Source organism: Tupaia chinensis, unplaced genomic scaffold (genome assembly GCF_000334495.1).
Source record: "Tupaia chinensis unplaced genomic scaffold, TupChi_1.0 Scaffold000196_1, whole genome shotgun sequence".
In the NCBI taxonomy this organism is placed as follows: Eukaryota; Metazoa; Chordata; class Mammalia; order Scandentia; family Tupaiidae; genus Tupaia; species Tupaia belangeri.
Window position 1 is genome coordinate 1183243 of NW_006159671.1, and position 18760 is coordinate 1202002.

General features: G+C 38.9%; 1 protein-coding gene across 1 annotated transcript in view; it reads left to right on the forward strand.

Annotated features, from left to right (window-relative positions):
- NELL1 (neural EGFL like 1) overlaps positions 1-18760 on the forward strand; it is a gene marked incomplete in the record, with an annotated part of 909119 nt that overhangs the window by 247606 nt on the left and 642753 nt on the right. Inside the window, 1 exon segment of the mRNA XM_027771205.1 lies at positions 9519-9647. Within this exon segment, the coding sequence (XP_027627006.1) occupies positions 9519-9647 (129 nt within the window).

Consider the following 18760-nt stretch of genomic DNA (forward strand, 5'->3'; position numbering starts at 1 on the left):
GGGGTACAAGCGCGGCCTTGCCAACTCACTGAACCGACCGGAAGCGATGCTCAAAGGTCAAGGGGCTCAGACGGGTCCTGGAGCCCTGCCGGGTTGGACTCCTCCACCTCATCTTTACTAAGACATAATTGACAAAAATTTTATGTATATTTACATACAACATAATATTTTAGTATGTGTATACATCATGAAATGATTAAATCAACCTAATTGGCATATTGATCACCTCATCCACATTGTTTTGGGTGAAAACATTTACTAGCTATAATTTTCTAGTTATTAACTACAGCAATCACTGTGCTCTATAATGGCAATAGATCTCCATAACTTTTCATTCTGCTTCACAGAAACTTTGTATTCTTTAACCAACAACTGCGAAATTCCTGCGCCCTACTTCAATGAATAGATTATGTTTAAATTAGGACTTGAAGACTGAGTAGGAGTTATCTAGCAGGATGTGTAATAAGTTGATGGAACAAGTTTGCAAAGACCTTGAATGAGAAACGAGATCGGAAAAGCAGAGCAATTAAGAGAGGCAGATGTGGTGGGAGTGTGATGGAGAGAGTGAAGGGGCTTTGTTGTCTCAAATCAAAGTTAAAGATTTTGTATTTTTTCTAAGTGAAACAGCAAGCACTTGTATGATTTTTCAGTGGGAAACGACATGACCCAATTTACGTTTTAAAGAATTCCTTTGTGTAGAAAGTGGATTCGAGACAGGCAAGAAGGTGAGCAGGAAGGCAAAGGAGGTAATGTCCGTTTGAGAGACGCTGATCGTTTGGTGTAAGATGAACATTTCTTACTATTGCTGTGGAATGGAGAAGAAAGAAATAGACTCAAGAGAGATTTATGAATTGACAAAACTTGGGGAGGGCTAGTGTTAGAAGAGCAAGAGCAAAGATGGCTTGTCTGGTTGGTAGATAAGGTCCCTGTAGATGGTGTAGAGAACCTGGGGAGTGTGTACTTGGGAGGTTAGATGAAGAGTTCAGTTTTAGCAGAGTCTGCTGCAAGATTCCTGTGAAGACATCCAACTGGGATGTCAGTGCTAATGGCCATAATGACATTAATATGGAAAATGGAACGTACTGGATAGTCAGCATTTCTTCCTGGGCTCGTAGAGGGAATGTGAGCCCTTTATTGCTCCTTGGAAAAGGCAACTGTTCTCAGCTAGATTCCAGAAATGATTGAGCCCAAGGGTTGGGCCAGATTTAAGTTTAAATGGAAACAGATGAACACAACCTGCAGTTGGATCCTAAATGGACCAGTTTTAAAACATTTACCAGGGGGCCAGCAGATGGTATAGTAGTTAAGGTGCTGAACGCCCACATAGTCGACTACAATTCGAGTCCTGGACCCAGTGGCCTGAAATTCACACTGGGTGTGTGAGCATGTGTGCCTAAAACCAGAGAGGAGAAGGGATTGTGGCATGGCCATCTCCTCTGGGAGATAGTTTCTCACTCATTCACTCTCTGTCTTTCTGTGTCTCTGGCAAGTATGCACACCCCATAGCAAAAATTTCTCCAAAACCCCATATGATGAAAACCATTTATCATACATAGAAGGGTTGTGATCCACAAGTATCACCAGGGATTAATCATTAGTAGTTGTTCATGCTCCCAGGTATTTAAATCTCAGAATTATTTTCTTGATACTTCGAAGAAGAACTTTAAAATCAAATTCTGACTCTGTCATTTACTGACTATATTACTTGGATAAATAAAGTCTCAGCCACATTTTCATAATCTGTAAAGTGGGGATGATAGTAATCTTCAAAGCTGTTGTGAGGGTTTAATGAGGTAATGTATGTAGCATACTCAGTTTTATGCCTGGCATGTTGGAAGAAGTTGGTAAGTAGCAGCTTCTATTAATATAATTAAGATGCTCTCCGTATTTGGATTAGTGCTAACTAAGAGGTGTCACTGTATACTTCTAATTATAGAATAATTGTTCTGGGCACAAGGTGAACAAACCTCTGCATGGTCCTTGCTCTTGTTAAAGTAAGCTCCTTGAGAGGACTCTAGAAACACTTATTAACTATTGTCAAGTAAGACAACTTGAATGTTGGGCAGTTTATTTACTTATTTATGCATGTGCGTATGGTCACAGTTTGGTCACAGTTTCTAATTTAAAAAAATATTGAAATTTAAGAAAAAAGGTGATTGAGGAGACTCATGCATCAAACCATGTTGCTAGCCAGTTGAAGAAAAAATTGCACCTAAGTCTAGCAGGAGGACTTGGGAGAGAGATTGCAGGTAGCAACCAAAGACAAATATCTAGGAAAGGAAGATTTGTATCTTAAATGTCATGCTATTCAGACACATCAGATAAGAAAGACAAAGCTTTTAGAAGGATTCTGGAACATGGAGAATTAACTGAGGATTTATGACTCTGCAACCAACTCAGATGCTGAGGTGGGATTTTAAGAATGATGAAGACCAGCTGGGGTGATGAAAGCATTCTAAAATTGGCTGGTGGTGGCGGTGGCTATGCAACCGTGTGAATTTACTAAAAGTCATCAAATTATATACTTAAAATAGGTTCCTTTTTTGGTATATAAAATATACTTCAATAAAATTATTTAAAAAAAGAAATATGGTAACTAGCACATGAGTCAAATTTACCTTCCAGTTGGTTAAGGAGGACATTGCATGCCCCTCTAGACTCATTCATTGCCCATTCACTCATTCATTAAGCTGCCCTTACTCATGCCTGTCCATTTGTCTATACGTCAGTAAGCCATCCATCCATACAGCTATCCCTACATGGGAAGATTTTAGCTAAGAGAAATGAATCTGATAAAGACTTTGAAAGAAGTTGGGATGATTAAAGTTAGGATTCTTATTTTTTTTGGAAAGGTTTTTGCTATAGGGTGTGTGCACTTGCCAGACAGACAGAGAGAGACAGAGAGACAGAAAGCAAGAAATCACCCCCCAGGGGGGATGGCCATGCTGCTATCCCTTCTCCTCCATTCTCCTCTCAGGATCTTGGGCACACATGCACATGTGCCCGGCGTGAGTTTAAGCCACAGGGTCCGGGACGCAAACTATAGTCGACTACATGGGAGTCCAGTGACATAGCCATTACACTAACTGCTAGTCCCAGGATTCATTTTAGAGTTTATATATATATTTTTAGGGGGTTTTGCTATAGGGCACGTACATTAGCCAGAGAGAGAGAGAGAGAGACAGAGAGACAGAAAGCGAGAAATCACCCCCCAGGGGGGATGGCCACGCCACAATCCCTCCTCCATTTTCCTCTTGGGATCTTGGGCATGCATGCACACGCACCCTGCATGAGTTTAAGCCACTGGGTCTGGGACGCGAACTGCGGTCGACTACGTGGGAGTCCAGTGACATAGCCATTACGCTAACTGCTGGTCCCGATTTTAGATTTTTTGCCACAGTGCAAAAGTACACCAACTTTTCCAAGTCTCAACGACCATATCTGTAAAATAAGAGTAATACAGTATTCCCATATTTTTCCTGATTTTGCCTTGGAGGTTTCAGTTACCTGTACTCAACTGCTGTTTGATATTTTGAGACCACGTGGGTACAACTTTTATAGAAGGATGTTGTTACATTTCTGTTTTATTATTAGTTATTGTTCTTAATCTCTTACTGTGCCTCATGCATTAATTAAACTGCATCATTTTTGTGTAGGAAAAAAATAGTATATGTAGTTTCATACTATCTGTGGTTTCAGCATCCAGTAGGGTTCTTGGAACTTAGCCTCTGAGGATGAGAGGGGGCTACTATAATTCAGTTTCATAGAGATGTTTATAAAATAAAGTGAGAGATTGCAATTCAATTCTTAACCAAGCACCTAGCACATGGTATGTGCTCAATAAATGTTCATTTTAATGTTGTTATATCAGCATCAGATCATTTGGAATTCTTCAAACTTATCCTTCTTCTTCAAGAGTTGGAGTCCCATTTATCTCAATATGGTATCTGTTCTGCTCCTTTTCAAATTTCCACCTTTCCTTTTCTTCTTCCTTTCCTTCTTTTTCTTTTCTCCTTTTTTTTTAAATTTTTGCTATAGAGCATGTACACTCACCAGAGAGAGAGAGAGAGAATCTAAAGTAAGAAATCTCCCTCCTCTGGGGGGGATGGTCACACCATAGGCCCTTCTCCTCCACTCTCCTCTTGGGATTTTGGGCATGCATGCACAAGCACCTGGTATGATTTTCAAGCCACTGGGTCTGGGACTCATCCATGCAGTTGGTCATGTGGGATCCAACACTTTAACCTCCACACCACTTGCTGGCCTCATTAAGTTTCTGCCTTTCTACCTAGCATGGTTTTGTATTATCTACAAGTTGTTTCTCTTATGAAATACTATGGCAAATAGTTATTCTCACATCCCACTTAACACACTGTCTTGTATTGATGCAATCCCCATATGTGGTTTATCTTGCCTTAGAGTTTATAATTTCCCTGTGGATAGAAAATATCTTAAACATGTTCGCATTTTCCAAAATGCTTATGTGGTGCTGCAGTCCACAGAGTAGATACCCAATCAATATTGAGTAAATGATTATTCACTCATTTGTACAGAAAGGTAAATAGGTACTAAATAAATATTGTGCAAATGAAGGCATGCATTAATTAAAAATAAAACAAAAACCAACAACACATTTTTGACACTTTGGTCAGGCCTACCCAGAGTGGATTTGACGTTAAGATCAGTTTGTCTTGTGAGTCCTTCACTGTCCTTGAGAAATAATTTACCCATATCCCTGCGTTTTGAGCTGACATGACACATGCTTGTCAGAGAGAGAGAGAGAGAGATGCATGAGAAAATCAGTGGTGTTTGAGAGGCTTTGTTCATGCTGCCAAGTGTAGGTAAAAAGAAAAAGACAGTGAAGTTTTCTAGAAAGACAAAGAAACAAAGACAAAGAAAATCTGTGATAAAGGGTGACATTAAGTCAAGCTTCATAATGAAGGAATATATGACAAATTAATTACTGATCAATTCTGACATGGAGCGTGAAGTCCAGGCACTTCCTCTGGCAAAGAGAGCTGTGATGTTTAAAATCACTCCCATGGAAGCAAAAACATAAAGCACTTTCCGTTGCAATGACTGTTGCAGGCCTTCCAAGTCCCTGTAGAAGTTTTCTCACCTGTCAGTTTTTATATTTCCGACAAGTTTAGCTCTTTCTCTGATTCTGATTAGAGCAGGTAACAGGTCATACATATGTAGTGAGGCTGAATGTAATATACTCACCTAAGGCTATGAATCCACTTTTAATGTCCTAAGGAGTGGCTACATCTTTTACTTTTATCACTGAGTTTGGCTGAGAAGATACATGACAAAAGAAGAATGTAGGCATTGAAATGACTAATTTAGAATGATGGTATCTTCACTTATTAGCTACATGTTGGTGAATTTGGGCTTCTCTTTTCTCATTTTGAAGTTGGAGATAACCTAACTGTTAGGTTTTTTCAAAATTTAGTCAACATTAGCATCCTCACCATTATAATGTACATCATTATTGACCTCTTTAGCATGTATCAGGCATTTTTCTAAATGCTTTACATGGATTAGTCCATTTATTAACAGGTATACAGTACTGTCCCTATTTAAGGCATCTACTACAATTCCATGTATATTATAGGTACATGCAATGTTTATTGTTAAATGAAAATTATTTTATAGACTAAGTGCAGCCTAAATACTGCTGATTTAATTTGAAAGAAACAAAAGTTCTAGAAGGCCATCACTGAAAGAAGATAAATTTGGAGTTTATCTAAATAAAATAGAGAGTTCAGTGATTTATAAATTTTTCAAGTCAACTGTTAATTTCACATGATCAGTGTGGCAGAAATATAGAAGCATAACTATTCTATTAGCTTCAGGGGCAGGGCTTGAAACCTACATAGCAAGTCATCTGTGCCCAGGACTCTGAAGAACACAGATTAAAAATCACTAATGTCATCCGTTCCCCTTATGCATACCTAGATAGGCAAAATGATTTATAGCATTTGTTAGCTGCAAACCCTGAATTATAAATTATACCTCCTGACTCTCTGATTCATTTTATGCTATAAGATCACAATATGAGATGTATCATAACAATTACTATGTATAATGCTAAAATGTACTGATTTAGAGATGATAGAGCCCCCTTTATGTATCTATCATATTTGAACTTCACAGTTTTTTGTGAGAGGTTTAACCTATTCCTCCTAGTTTACCTAAAAGTATTATATATAATAATTTTATAATATGTAATATATAAAAACCATTTTATAGATAAAATATGTTAATAAAAATAAAGATACATGCATAAAATGACATTTTTCTATACAAATAAGTTTATTGAAAATTTGCTGAAGTTGACTGTAGAGTGAGGGTAAAAAATTAGGGACTAGAAATATTGAGAAAGGCTCATACCATTGAGATAAGCAAAGATACAGGAGTTGACATTTGCTTTGAGGACAATTTCTAGTCCCAGGTGGTTTAGAACATGGTTCTAATGGACTCTGTGCAAGCAGACAGTAAACAGCCTAGGGCTTTTGTGTGATGCATAAATCAAGAACCTTGAAGGGTAAATTCCTCAGTAGATGAACTAGGAAAAATCTGTTCTGCAAAAGGAGATTTGCTTGTCAGTCTTAAATCTAGATAGAGGTCTAGAAGAGAAAAATTTGCATTCCTGAAAGATTTGGGCTGAAATTTATTCTACCAGTGTGGCTCAATCCTCAGACCCCAGGGCAAAAATGTAGTTTAAAGTAATCTTGGGTTGATAGTTCCTTCAGGCACCTGACAGAAGCAAACACAAATCCTCTGTAAAGAAATGCACTGCTAAAACTGAAATCTCCAATGATTCCTACAGACTAAATTCACAAATAAAAGAATCATCTAAAACCCAAGTAAATAAGTCATCATGCATAATACTTAACATAAACAATAAATTGCAACATGAGATGCAGATAGACTAAAGATATTTGATCACCAATATAAAATATGTGTGTGTAATATATTTAAAGAAAAATTTAAAAAGAAAAGTAAAAGATGAAAGAATAATATACCATCAAATTTGACTAAGGAGATTGAAAAATAAGCAAATAGAATTCTAGAAAATAGAAATATAGTAGCTAAGATATGTTGTGGATAGCTGAAATAGAATATGACACTGCTCAAGAGAGATTAATAAGTGAAAGATACATTGGGCAGTTACACAGAATTCAGCATAGAAAAAAGAAATGAAAACAAGTGACATGGAGAAAAGCTTGAGAAGAAAGAATATCTAATTAGAGTTCTAGAAAAAGAGAATAAAAAGAAAATGATGAGAATATTTGAAGAGTTAATACTTGGAAATTTTCCAAAATGATTAAAGATTTAATCCTTAAATTTAGGAATCCTAAATAAAAACATATTCCCATTCATATACCTTAGAGTAAAACCAAAGAATCCAATACAAAAACAACCAACCAAATTTAAACAACCACAGATTGTGATTGAGCCACACATAAAGGAATGACTATTAAATTAACAACTGACCTCTCAGCAATAATAGAAGCTGGAAAACGATGGAATAATGTCTTAAAAACCTTGACGTAAAATAACTATGTACCCTTCAAGTTTAAGTATAATCTAAAGATGTATTAATGCAGTCTAACGTCAATCATAGTCAATATCAAAAGATCTTCACTGAAGGAACTTCTAAAAGATATATTAGGAAAAGAAATACCCGGAAGGAATGCAGGGTATTTATGAATGATTCAAAAAGGAATATTAAGCAAAGAAAATGTTAAGCATATGGCTAAAGAAAAAAAAATTGCCTTAGAAAATATGTTTAGGAATGTTTGTAGCAGTGGACCGACCAGCAAGTAACATAGAGGTTGAGGTGGCTGGATCCCACGTGACCAACTGCATGGTGGAGTCCCAGACCCGATGGCTTGAAAATCATGTCAGACTTGTGTGCATGCATTCCTAAATCCTAGAGGAGAATGGAGGAAAGGGATTGTGATGGAGCCACGTTCTCCACAGGGGTGATATCTCCCTTTCTTTGTTTCTCTGTGTGTCTCCCCAGTGAGCACACATGCACTGTAGCAAAAGCTAAAAAAAAAAAAAAGTTACTGGCAGCATTGTTTGCAATTACACATCATCAAATAACTCTTATATCCATCTGTAGTATTCTGGGTAAAATAAATTGTGGAATATTTATATTATGGAATATTATATAATATTCATGAGTGGGTGAACAGGTATTAACATGGATGACTAGGAAAAAAGTACACCATAGAAGATACATTCAGTACGATTTCATTTATGTGAAGTTCAAATGGGCAAAACTAATGATACATTGTTTAGGAATGAGCTCCAATATGTGGTAATACTACAAAAATATGCGGGGGAGTGATGACCCCCCCCAAATTACTAGTTTTCTCTAATGGTTGGGTGTGGGATTCATTGAGGAGGTATGATCAAGGGTTCTTGATAATAATCTGGTTATATTAATTTTACATAGTCATATATTGAGTCAGAAAAGTCATGACACATTTTTGCATAGAAAACATAGAAAAATAAGTCATGACTTTTTCGAATCACCCACTATATTAATCATATATGCTGTCTTTATCATACATTTTATTAAAAATGTATAAAAAGCTTAGTCCTATGAGAAGGTAGTAAGAATAAGATTCAGGATTACTGTGGATAAAGGCTTCAGGCAAGAACAAGCATAACAAATTTGAGTATGGGGGGAGATACTTCGAACATTGGACAGCTCAAAGTTTCCTATCCTTTCCAGCTCACCTTGTATATTACCGGAGTGTGTTTTCCTGAATAGTGATATATAATAAAAAATATTTCATACTAATATTCATGAGTGGGTGAACAGGTATTAACATGGATGACTAGGAAAAAAGTACACCATAGAAGATACATTCAGTACGATTTCATTTATGTGAAGTTCAAATGGGCAAAACTAATGATACATTGTTTAGGAATGAGCTCCAATATGTGGTAATACTACAAAAATATGCGGGGGAGTGATGACCCCCCCCAAATTACTAGTTTTCTCTAATGGTTGGGTGTGGGATTCATTGAGGAGGTATGATCAAGGGTTCTTGATAATAATCTGGTTATATTAATTTTACATAGTCATATATTGAGTCAGAAAAGTCATGACACATTTTTGCATAGAAAACATAGAAAAATAAGTCATGACTTTTTCGAATCACCCACTATATTAATCATATATGCTGTCTTTATCATACATTTTATTAAAAATGTATAAAAAGCTTAGTCCTATGAGAAGGTAGTAAGAATAAGATTCAGGATTACTGTGGATAAAGGCTTCAGGCAAGAACAAGCATAACAAATTTGAGTATGGGGGGAGATACTTCGAACATTGGACAGCTCAAAGTTTCCTATCCTTTCCAGCTCACCTTGTATATTACCGGAGTGTGTTTTCCTGAATAGTGATATATAATAAAAAATATTTCATACTTTATTATTTGGAGGTCTTTTATTTCTTCCTTTTCTGATATAAAAATTTTATTTGTTTCTTCTAGGTCATAACTTTTGTGCAGAAGGTCCTAAATGTGGTGAAAACTCAGAGTGCAAAAACTGGAATACAAAGGCTACTTGTGAGTGCAAGAATGGTTACATCTCTGTCCAGGGAGACTCTGCCTACTGTGAAGGTGAGCAAGGTTTTCAATAAAGTCATTTATGAGAAATTGGTGGAGAAATGTGTACCTGGCAGGGGTTCTTAAAGTGTGAAAGCCTCATTTGGTTCTGGACCTATAGGATCCCACGGGAAATCATATTAAGTACTTAGGGTACTCTGTTCTCTTGGTTTATGTCAATGCTTAGTGCCATGAGGAATCAAGACCTTTGAAGGTACATAGTGATGAAACACAACAAGGAAACAAAAGCATGAGAAACATATTAAAGCCCATGTTCTGCTGTCACTGGACACAATGATTATAGAACACCCATAGGCACGTTATTTTCTGTTTTCTTATTTGAGATTGTCATCTCCATGTTCAATGAAATGTTAGGTAGCAAATTCTCTTTTTAAGTGATATTTTGATATTTGCTTATACTCAGTTGCCATCTTCACCAGCCAAGGTCAGAAGTTGTTCCTTTTTTATGAATAATTTATGATTTGTTGATTTCCAATCCCTACTAAAAGTCACAATGGTAGAGTGACTCATATCTGTAGAATGTGGACAGATGCCATTATAGGCAGTTGGTGTCCTCGAGCATCAAGGAGCCACATTTCCACTCCAGAGGCAGGACAGCTCCTCTGTTGTAGAGGGGCATCTCTTTCTAGCTCAGCACTCCATCTGACTGGTAGTGAGCATTGCGCACCCCTATGCCTGTAAAATGTCAGAGGAGTTGGACTTCTCTCTGACCCTGGTCTACTGCATAAATCCATATCAGAGTCCATTTATTTCTGAGGTGCTCTCTGGCTCCATCCCATCTGTTCTAGAGAAGCTCTAATTAGAAAAGTGATGACTGGGCTGTTACTCTGTCTTTGTCCCAATCATTCAAATTATTCCTGTTATCTTCACGAAGAGTATATTAAACTGCGGTGCTCTGTTAATCAGAAAGGTAGCTGTGTTGAATGACTGGTGCAAAATCTTGGGTCACTCTCCTTCAAGCAATTTGCTTCTCAAGTGGGTCAGACATTCTCAAGGTAAAGGCGATTAATGACAGTAACGGCAAATCTCTCTCCGATCTGCTGTTTTATGTTGTTAACCCCTGCTTAACTCTTTGGCTTTGACTAAAGACCTCTTTAGTTGTTAACAGAGAATGTATTTAATTACTACCAGTGATCAGTATCTGGTGGGTAGCCTCAGATTTTTTTCTTTTGCAAAACTTGCTTTGTTACTTCCTTGGTTCTCATTAGCAATGTATTATAACTGATTTTTTCCTCCTCTTTTTAACTTCTTTTTCTCTTGTTTGCTTTAGAAAGTTGAACTTGATTAGGGAGACATGCTACTTGAGAGAATGAAGCTGCCCCTTTGATTATGAACTTTTTCATCTGCCCTGTAGTATCATCTTAGTTATTGGTTAATTTGGGGAAAAGGGACTATTAATTTCAATAGTTTGCATTCATATCTTTTTTTTTAGACCTTACCTTGTACTGTTTTGATCAGAAAATAAAAGTAATTAACAAATTTAAAATATGAATACTCTCTATTCCATTTCCCATTAAAAAAATCCTATCAGCCAGTTAATAGCCTAAAAACTTCATTTTTTTCCTTGCTGTTATATTCAAGAATAGACTTTGAATAATTATAAAAATAGAAGGAACCTCAAAACCTTTTGTATCCTACTTCCACCACTGCCTGACCTTTTCCGTTGTCCATTGGAATCAGTACACCCACTTCACTGAGGTAGCCCCACTTCTCTATTAAGACCTGGCACAATAGGAAAGAAACATAACTGGTGTTGATGCTATTTGGGCTCATTGATAGCACTTTCCTTTGTAGTTTTGCTAGAGGATGCATGTGTTTGTTGGAGAAAGGCAGAGAGAAGGAAAGAGATAGAGCACCTTTCATGGGAGATAGTGATGCTACAATCCCTTCTCTCTCTCTCTCCCTCTTTTCGGGATTTTGGGTGCACATGCACATGCACCTGGCATGTTTCACAAGCTGCTGGGTTTGGAACCCCATCTGCTCACTTGGCCATGTGGAATCTACTGCCTTAACCACCAAGCCACAGGCTGACCTGATACCACCTTTTAGTACATAGAATCAGTTCCATGAGGAGCCAGCTACAATATTACACCTGCTCTTCCTGTAGGAGGCTTTATTTTTTTATTGTTGAGAGATGCTAGGTATAAATTACTGTTTTCTTGATTACATTCCTAAAAACAGTTGTGAGCCAGGTCTTGGACCAGACAGCGTTGTAGTTCTGCCTGGGTGATGGTGGTATGCTTGGGCATCAAGCCATGTCTCTGTTATTATGGGGCCTTCCCACAATTTCAGGAGATTTGTTCATGTAGATAAGGATAGCACCTAAGGAGAAATGGCTTAACACTAGTGCCTTCCTAGCTTGTGAGAATAGAGCTCAGGCGACAAAGCAGCGTTCGTAATAGGGCCTCTGGATGGGAGGCAGTGACAGTCAAGTAGAGTGAATCCCAACATTAGAACAGATACCTTTCGGGAACCAGTAGTTAGCGTAATGGCTATGTCGCTGGACTCCCACGTAGTCGACCACGGTTCGCGTCCCGGACCCGGTGGCTTAAAACTCACGCCGGGCACGTGTGCATGCGTGCCCAAGATCCCGAGAGGAGAATGGAGGAGAAGGAGGGATTGCGGCGTGACCATCCCCCCTGGGGGATGATTTCTCGCTTTCTGTCTCTGTGTCTCTCTCTGTCTGTCTGGCAAGCGCACGCACCCTATAGCGAAAACCTCCCTCCAAAAAAAAGAAAAAGAACAGATACCTTTCTCTCATTCTATTCTGTGTTTTCAACATGTTGAACTTCAGTCTGTTTGTTTGTATTCCTGTGAATGCATGATGGCTGCCATGGCTCCAGGCATTGCGTCCTCACACCAATATCCCAAGCAAAGAAGAAATAAAGGCACAGACCTTCTCTTTATGAGCAACTGTATTTTTATGTTCAAAAAGAGTTCACCTTACCAGGTCCCCTCCCTTCATCATCACCACTACCATGCACAGAAACCTTTCCCTGTCTTATTTTTCTAACCTGGGTTACACCTTCTTCCTCAACATACCCACATACCAATTTTTTTAGGAAAAAAGATTGAGATGACTGTTACTGATTTGGGGTAGTTGTGTTCATTTCCTGTAGTAGAAGTAAAGGTTTGCCTTTCTTAGGACTGAGCAATCTTTGCCTTTTATCGAAACCAAATAAGGCTATGGCAACAAGAAAGTGGAATGGTTTTTGGGTGGGAAAAAATAATCATGTCTACTCCATCCTACAACATTGAATTTTTTGGTTTGTGGCTATTTCTTCAGCCTTTGCCTAGGAATTTCCCTCTGGGTTGATCTGATAAATGAGATTAGAGGAGGCCAAATACCCACCTGGGTGTCAGAGACTCTTAGAGGTAATGGGGTTCATTGTCTCTAGCCTTGAGAGAACTAAATACTTAGGAACTGCTCTGGGGAAGTTATTTTTTACCCTTAGTAAATGGAGTGAAAATGTCCCGTATAGTAAAACCATGATGAACAAGACTGGTTTGCAAATTAAAACAAAATATAACACACATTGTCCAGGCTGTCTTGAAAAGCCTATTCAAGCTCTCAGTGGAAAAAGAAGCACAAAAGACTTTCGATTTTCTTAACTTCCTAGGGTAGTAGCAGAGACATGGAGTATTAAGGACTCCTGCTCTGTAAAGATTGTCGTAGAAAGTGCCATAGAGAAGGTATCAGAACTCCTAACCAATCAATAGAAGATAATAAGACCTTTTGTCAGCTATGATACGATTCATAGGCAGTCGTTTCATTTTGCCTGGCCTGACTCTCACAGGAGCATTTCCCATTTTGAAAACTGCTTTAGTTGGATTTTAGTGTTTTATGAATCCAAGCTGCCAAGGCTTTGTCCCTTTGGGCTGACATTTTCAACAGAATGGTCTTAAGTAGGTTCTGATACATTAGTTTAAATGAGAAGTAGCGTCTGAGGAAAGTGTAGTCTAAGAGGTCCTAGGCAGAGTCTTTCTCCCTGAATTTAATGTGCACAAGTATAGTCTCATAAGCTAGCCCTTCCTATAGTGAAATGTTATTTAGAAGAATAAAGAACAACGTGGTATCACAGGCACCACGCAACCTTGCCAGGCATGGGAAGTCCTACAATTAGCATTAAATGATCATACTTGAAGAGTGTTCTGAATTTTTCTTTATAATTGTTTTCTTCTTTAAAAAAAAAAAAACCAAAATTGGGTATGTGTGCTTGCTGGAGAGAGATGAGAAGAATGAAGAAGAGGAAAATGAGAAAGTACTTCTTAAGGGCATGACCACACCACAATCCCTTCTCCTTCTTTCTCCTCTTGGGATTTTTGGGCAAGTGCGCACACACACACACACACACACACACACATCTGCTAGATTTCCCAAGCTACTGGGACCAAAACTAGAAACTCACAGCAGCCATGTGAGATTCGGCTGCCCTAAACACCATGATTTAGCTGGTCCATGTTCTGAATTTTTAAAACTTTAAAAATGTTTGCTTCTTTTCTTTTTTTTTTTTCTAGACAATATGTATTCTGTCCAGAGAGACAAAGAAACAGAGAAGAGAAAGCACTCCCCATGAGGCATAGTCATGCTATAATCCTTTCTCCATCTCTCCCTCCTTTTGGGGTTTTGGACAGGCATGCACATATACCCAGCATGTTTCTTAAGCCGCTGGGTCCAGGACTTGAACTACAGGATCAGCTGTGTGTGATCTGGCTGGTTTAACCACCAGGCCATAAAGCTGGTCTTAAATTTATGTTGCTAAGCCTTATAGTAAGTCTCTGAGGTAAGTGGCAGAATTGGGCATTTTTGCTCCATTTTATAGGAAACTGGAGTAAAGATAATATTCAACTCATTTCAACTCCAAGGCTTTCTGTCCTGAGTTTCACTGCTTTCCCCCTACCACTCACACTGTTTTTTTCTTTCTTTTTAAGAGAGAGATTTTTACTATAGGGCATGTGTGCTTCCCAGAAAGACAGCGAGAAACAGAGACACAGAAAGAGAGAACCCCCCCCCCCCCAGAGGATGGCCATGCTGCAATCCCTTCTCCTCCATTCTCTTCTCAGGATTTTGGGCATGCACACATACACATCCGGTGTGATTTGAAGCTGCTGAGTCTGGGACTTGAACTGTGGTTGACTACACGAGAGTACAGCAACGTAACCATTATACCATCTGCTGGTGCCGTTCTCATGCTGTTCTAATGTTGTATTGTTCAAAAATATTTCTTTCCTTCTTGATTTCAGTGACTTGGGCTTAGCTGATGAAGGATAAGAGCGTGTGACATGTGCCATTTCAGAATGGAAGCACTAAGAGTTGTTGCAGGATTCTACCTCGTTCTCTATTTCTCTGGCAATGTTCCAGATCAGGGCTTCTTCTTTCTCTAGGGTCCCAGAACAAAGATGGCATGGATCAGAATGACAACTGACAGGTGGGAGACACACAGCAGGAGTGAAAAATAATCTTGAATACCACTGAAATTCTTCAGATTTAGGGAGAGGGGCTTATCTGTTACCTTTGTACAACCGCACAAGCCTACTGATACAGTCGCCTGATTTAATCCATCCAACACTTATGACTCAGAGGGATAGCCCAGTGCTCACAACTGGAAGCAATTTTTAATAGAGTAAGCATTGAAAGTTACTAAAAGAATGTACAAATTGTTTGAGTTGTTATTACTTTGCTCTGGCCCAGCTGCCAGGCAATCTTTTTCTTGAAATTTACAAGTCATGTGTGTTTTGCTATGCCGATTCAATATAATAAACTGGACTTCCCAGTTAAAATGGTACTGAGACAATGCATGTAAAAAAGGCCTATCAAATTCTCTGGTCTCACTAAATGTTTACTAGATCACAATTTTTATTGTCATCATTAATATCAACTTATTAATATTTATGAAGCTCTTTCTTGGAACTGGAGTGTGCTCACTGAGGCCAGTACTTTGCAAATGTGGGCTTCCCACATCCGCACTTTGTGGGTGAATTGGCAGGCAGCAGGAAAGAGGGCTTTTGAGATGGAAGGACCCAATTTAATCAGTTCTGCCAGGGGCAAGTTGTTGTCAGGAGACTCTAAGCATAATAATTTATAAAGATGAACTCTTTCTTTCCTTAAGAAAACACAAGTAGAGCTGAATTCAAGAAAATATTTTGTAAAAAATTTACCTGTATTGGTATGAATTTACTAATTTCATACAATAATAGTACTAGAGAGACTGTAACATAGCAACTGGCTAGCAATGAAATTTATAACTTCTTTCACATAATTGGAGAAGAGGATGATGAGTCTGACCCTTGAACTGTAAAAGGCTGGGAAAGTGATAGAGAGATCAGGGTAAAAACAGCAGCCACCGAAGACCTAAGTGGGCAGATAGTTACTGGATGCAGAGGCTAGCGTGTGTGCACCTCAGAAGAAACAAGACCTGTACCTTCCTGATGAACAAATGCATGGGGAAAATGGGCTCATGTGTTTATGCTTCTAATCACCCAAGGATTAATCAGATGACTTTTTGCTTTTTACCTTTTTTTACATTAATTTTTTTCTCATTTTACAAAATATATGAGCTTTGTGATCCACATAACCCAATTTGTGTTCAGATTTGGGCTTCGTTCTCCTAAAGTTCTGATTTGGAGAGCACAGTGATTATCTTAGTTCATTTGTGCTGTTACAAGAGAACACTTGAGACTGGGTCATTAATAAGGAGCACACACGGATTCTTTCTCAGTTCTGGAGGTTGGGAAGCCCAAAAATCAAAGGGCTGCCATCTGGTGAAGGCCAGTTTGTTGTGTCATCAACAAGACCAAAGTTAGTAGGGGGTAGAATTTGCTTTTGTGTAATGGCATTAATCCCACTCATAGGATGGAGCCCTTGTGGCCTAATCATCTCTAAAAGGTCACACCTCTTAATACTGTTACAATGGTAATTAAATTTCAAAATTATTTTTGAAGGATGCAAATACTCAAACCATTTGAGGGATCAAAAACCTTCCCTGATCATTCAGTGTTAGCAAAATCTTAATTCTCAGCTCCTGTCCCATTTCCAGGGATTTATAATGCTTAAGATAATACCTTGGAGTGTCTGTTTTTCTTTTTGTAGTTAGCCTGCCTGACTAATGGAAAGATATTCTGGTACCCAGATATTTGTCAAGCCCCGCTTCCTCTTTTGAAGACACAGAGATCTCTAGCCTTTGCTTTGCTTGTGATTACCCACATGCCACCTTCCTCCTAGTAGCAGAGGCAGTTGAGCCTTCTCCCTGGGCCTAGCTTTTCTCTGCCTCTGCTGCTTCACTGCCAAGGTTTTAGGTTTTTTTTTTTTTTTTTTTTTTTTCTCTTTTTTGGAGAGGTTTTTGCTATAGGGCGCATGTGCTCGCCAGACAGAGAGAGATAGAGAGACAGAAAGCGAGAAATCACCCCCCAGGGGGGATGGCCACACCGCAATCCCTTCTCCTCCATTCTCATCTCAGGATCTTGGGCACACACGCACACGCGCCTGGCATGAGTTTTAAGCCACCGAGTCCGGGACGCAAACCGTGGTCGACTACGTGGGAGTCCAGTGACATAGCCATTACTCTAACTGCTGGTCCCCACCAAGGTTTAAGGTTTTCTATTGCTTTGTAAAAGTATTTTTTCCTGCTTTTCCACCCACTTATAACTCCTCTTGACTTCCTCCCCCTGGTCCCCTACCACTGCACACACACATGGACACAACTTTCTTGTTAGAATAATAATAAGAAGAAAAATAAAATGCAAGCTCAAATCCTGGTTATTGTACTTGGGTCAAACCAAAGGATTAATTGTGGAGCACCAGTGAAACCAATTAGAACAATGGTCAGGATTGGAATATGAATAGCACTGAGTTTTTATCTTGTTCGAAAAATTCATTATTTTATTATTATTTTTAAAGTTTGATATAGGGCATGTGTGCTCATCAGAGAGAGAGAGAGAGAGAAAGAGAGAGAGAGAGAGAGAGAGAGAAGGAATATGAGAAAGGAAGCCACCAGATCTGGAGATCTGGAACTCTAACTGTGATTGGCTTTGTAGGAGTCCAGTGTCTTTTCCACCACACCACCTGCTGGCTCCTTGTAAGGAATTTGTAAGTATTTCTTTGTCATGAAGATATTTTAAGCATTGTAAGATTTTCCAAACTATTGAATAGTTCATAGAAGCCTAGTTAACTCTCATGGAGTTGAACTACAATGTTACAAAGCTCAAAGCTCTCCTGAATTTCAGGGTTCTGAAAACAGAACACTAGGCACATTTTCCGAATCAAAACTAATGGTACAAGCATCCACCTGGTCATTGAGGTCATAAGATGTAGAAGCCGTCCTTGATTCTATTCGGTTCTTTACCTTATTCCCAGTATCTGCTATGTCAGGAAGTGGTGTTGGCTTTGCTTTCAAAACGAATCACAAATTCACGCATGTCATGCTGTCTGCACTGCGGCCATCTTAATCCAACCCTCTTTTATCTTTGACTTGTGATCTCAATAGCATCCACGCTTACCCTAGAGCCCGTCTCCAAACATCTATCAGAGTGAGCTTTTTGAAGTGTAAGTCAAATTATGCTACACTGTTGAAATAGTCTCAGAGATTCAATGCCTTTTTTTTTTTTTTTTTTTGAGAGAGAGATTTTTGCTATAGGGTGTGCGCTCATTGGTGAGACAGAGAAATGGCCAAACCATAATCTCTTCTCTATTTTCTCAGGATTTTGGACATGCATGCACACATGCCTGGCATGGGTTTCAAGCCAACAGATCTGGGATTCGAACCATGGTCAGCTACGTGGGAGTCCAGCACCATAACCCCTATGCCATGTGCTGGCCCCTTCATACCTCTTAAAATATCCAGACTTGGTGGAGAGACAGAGAAATGGCCAAACCATAATCTCTTCTCTATTTTCTCAGGATTTTGGACATGCATGCACACATGCCTGGCATGGGTTTCAAGCCAACAGATCTGGGATTCGAACCATGGTCAGCTACGTGGGAGTCCAGCACCATAACCCCTATGCCATGTGCTGGCCCCTTCATACCTCTTAAAATATCCAGACTTGGTTCTGTGTGAGACCATGGGAACTGGAAACTGCTTTTCTGAATTAATTTTGTTCCACTCTTT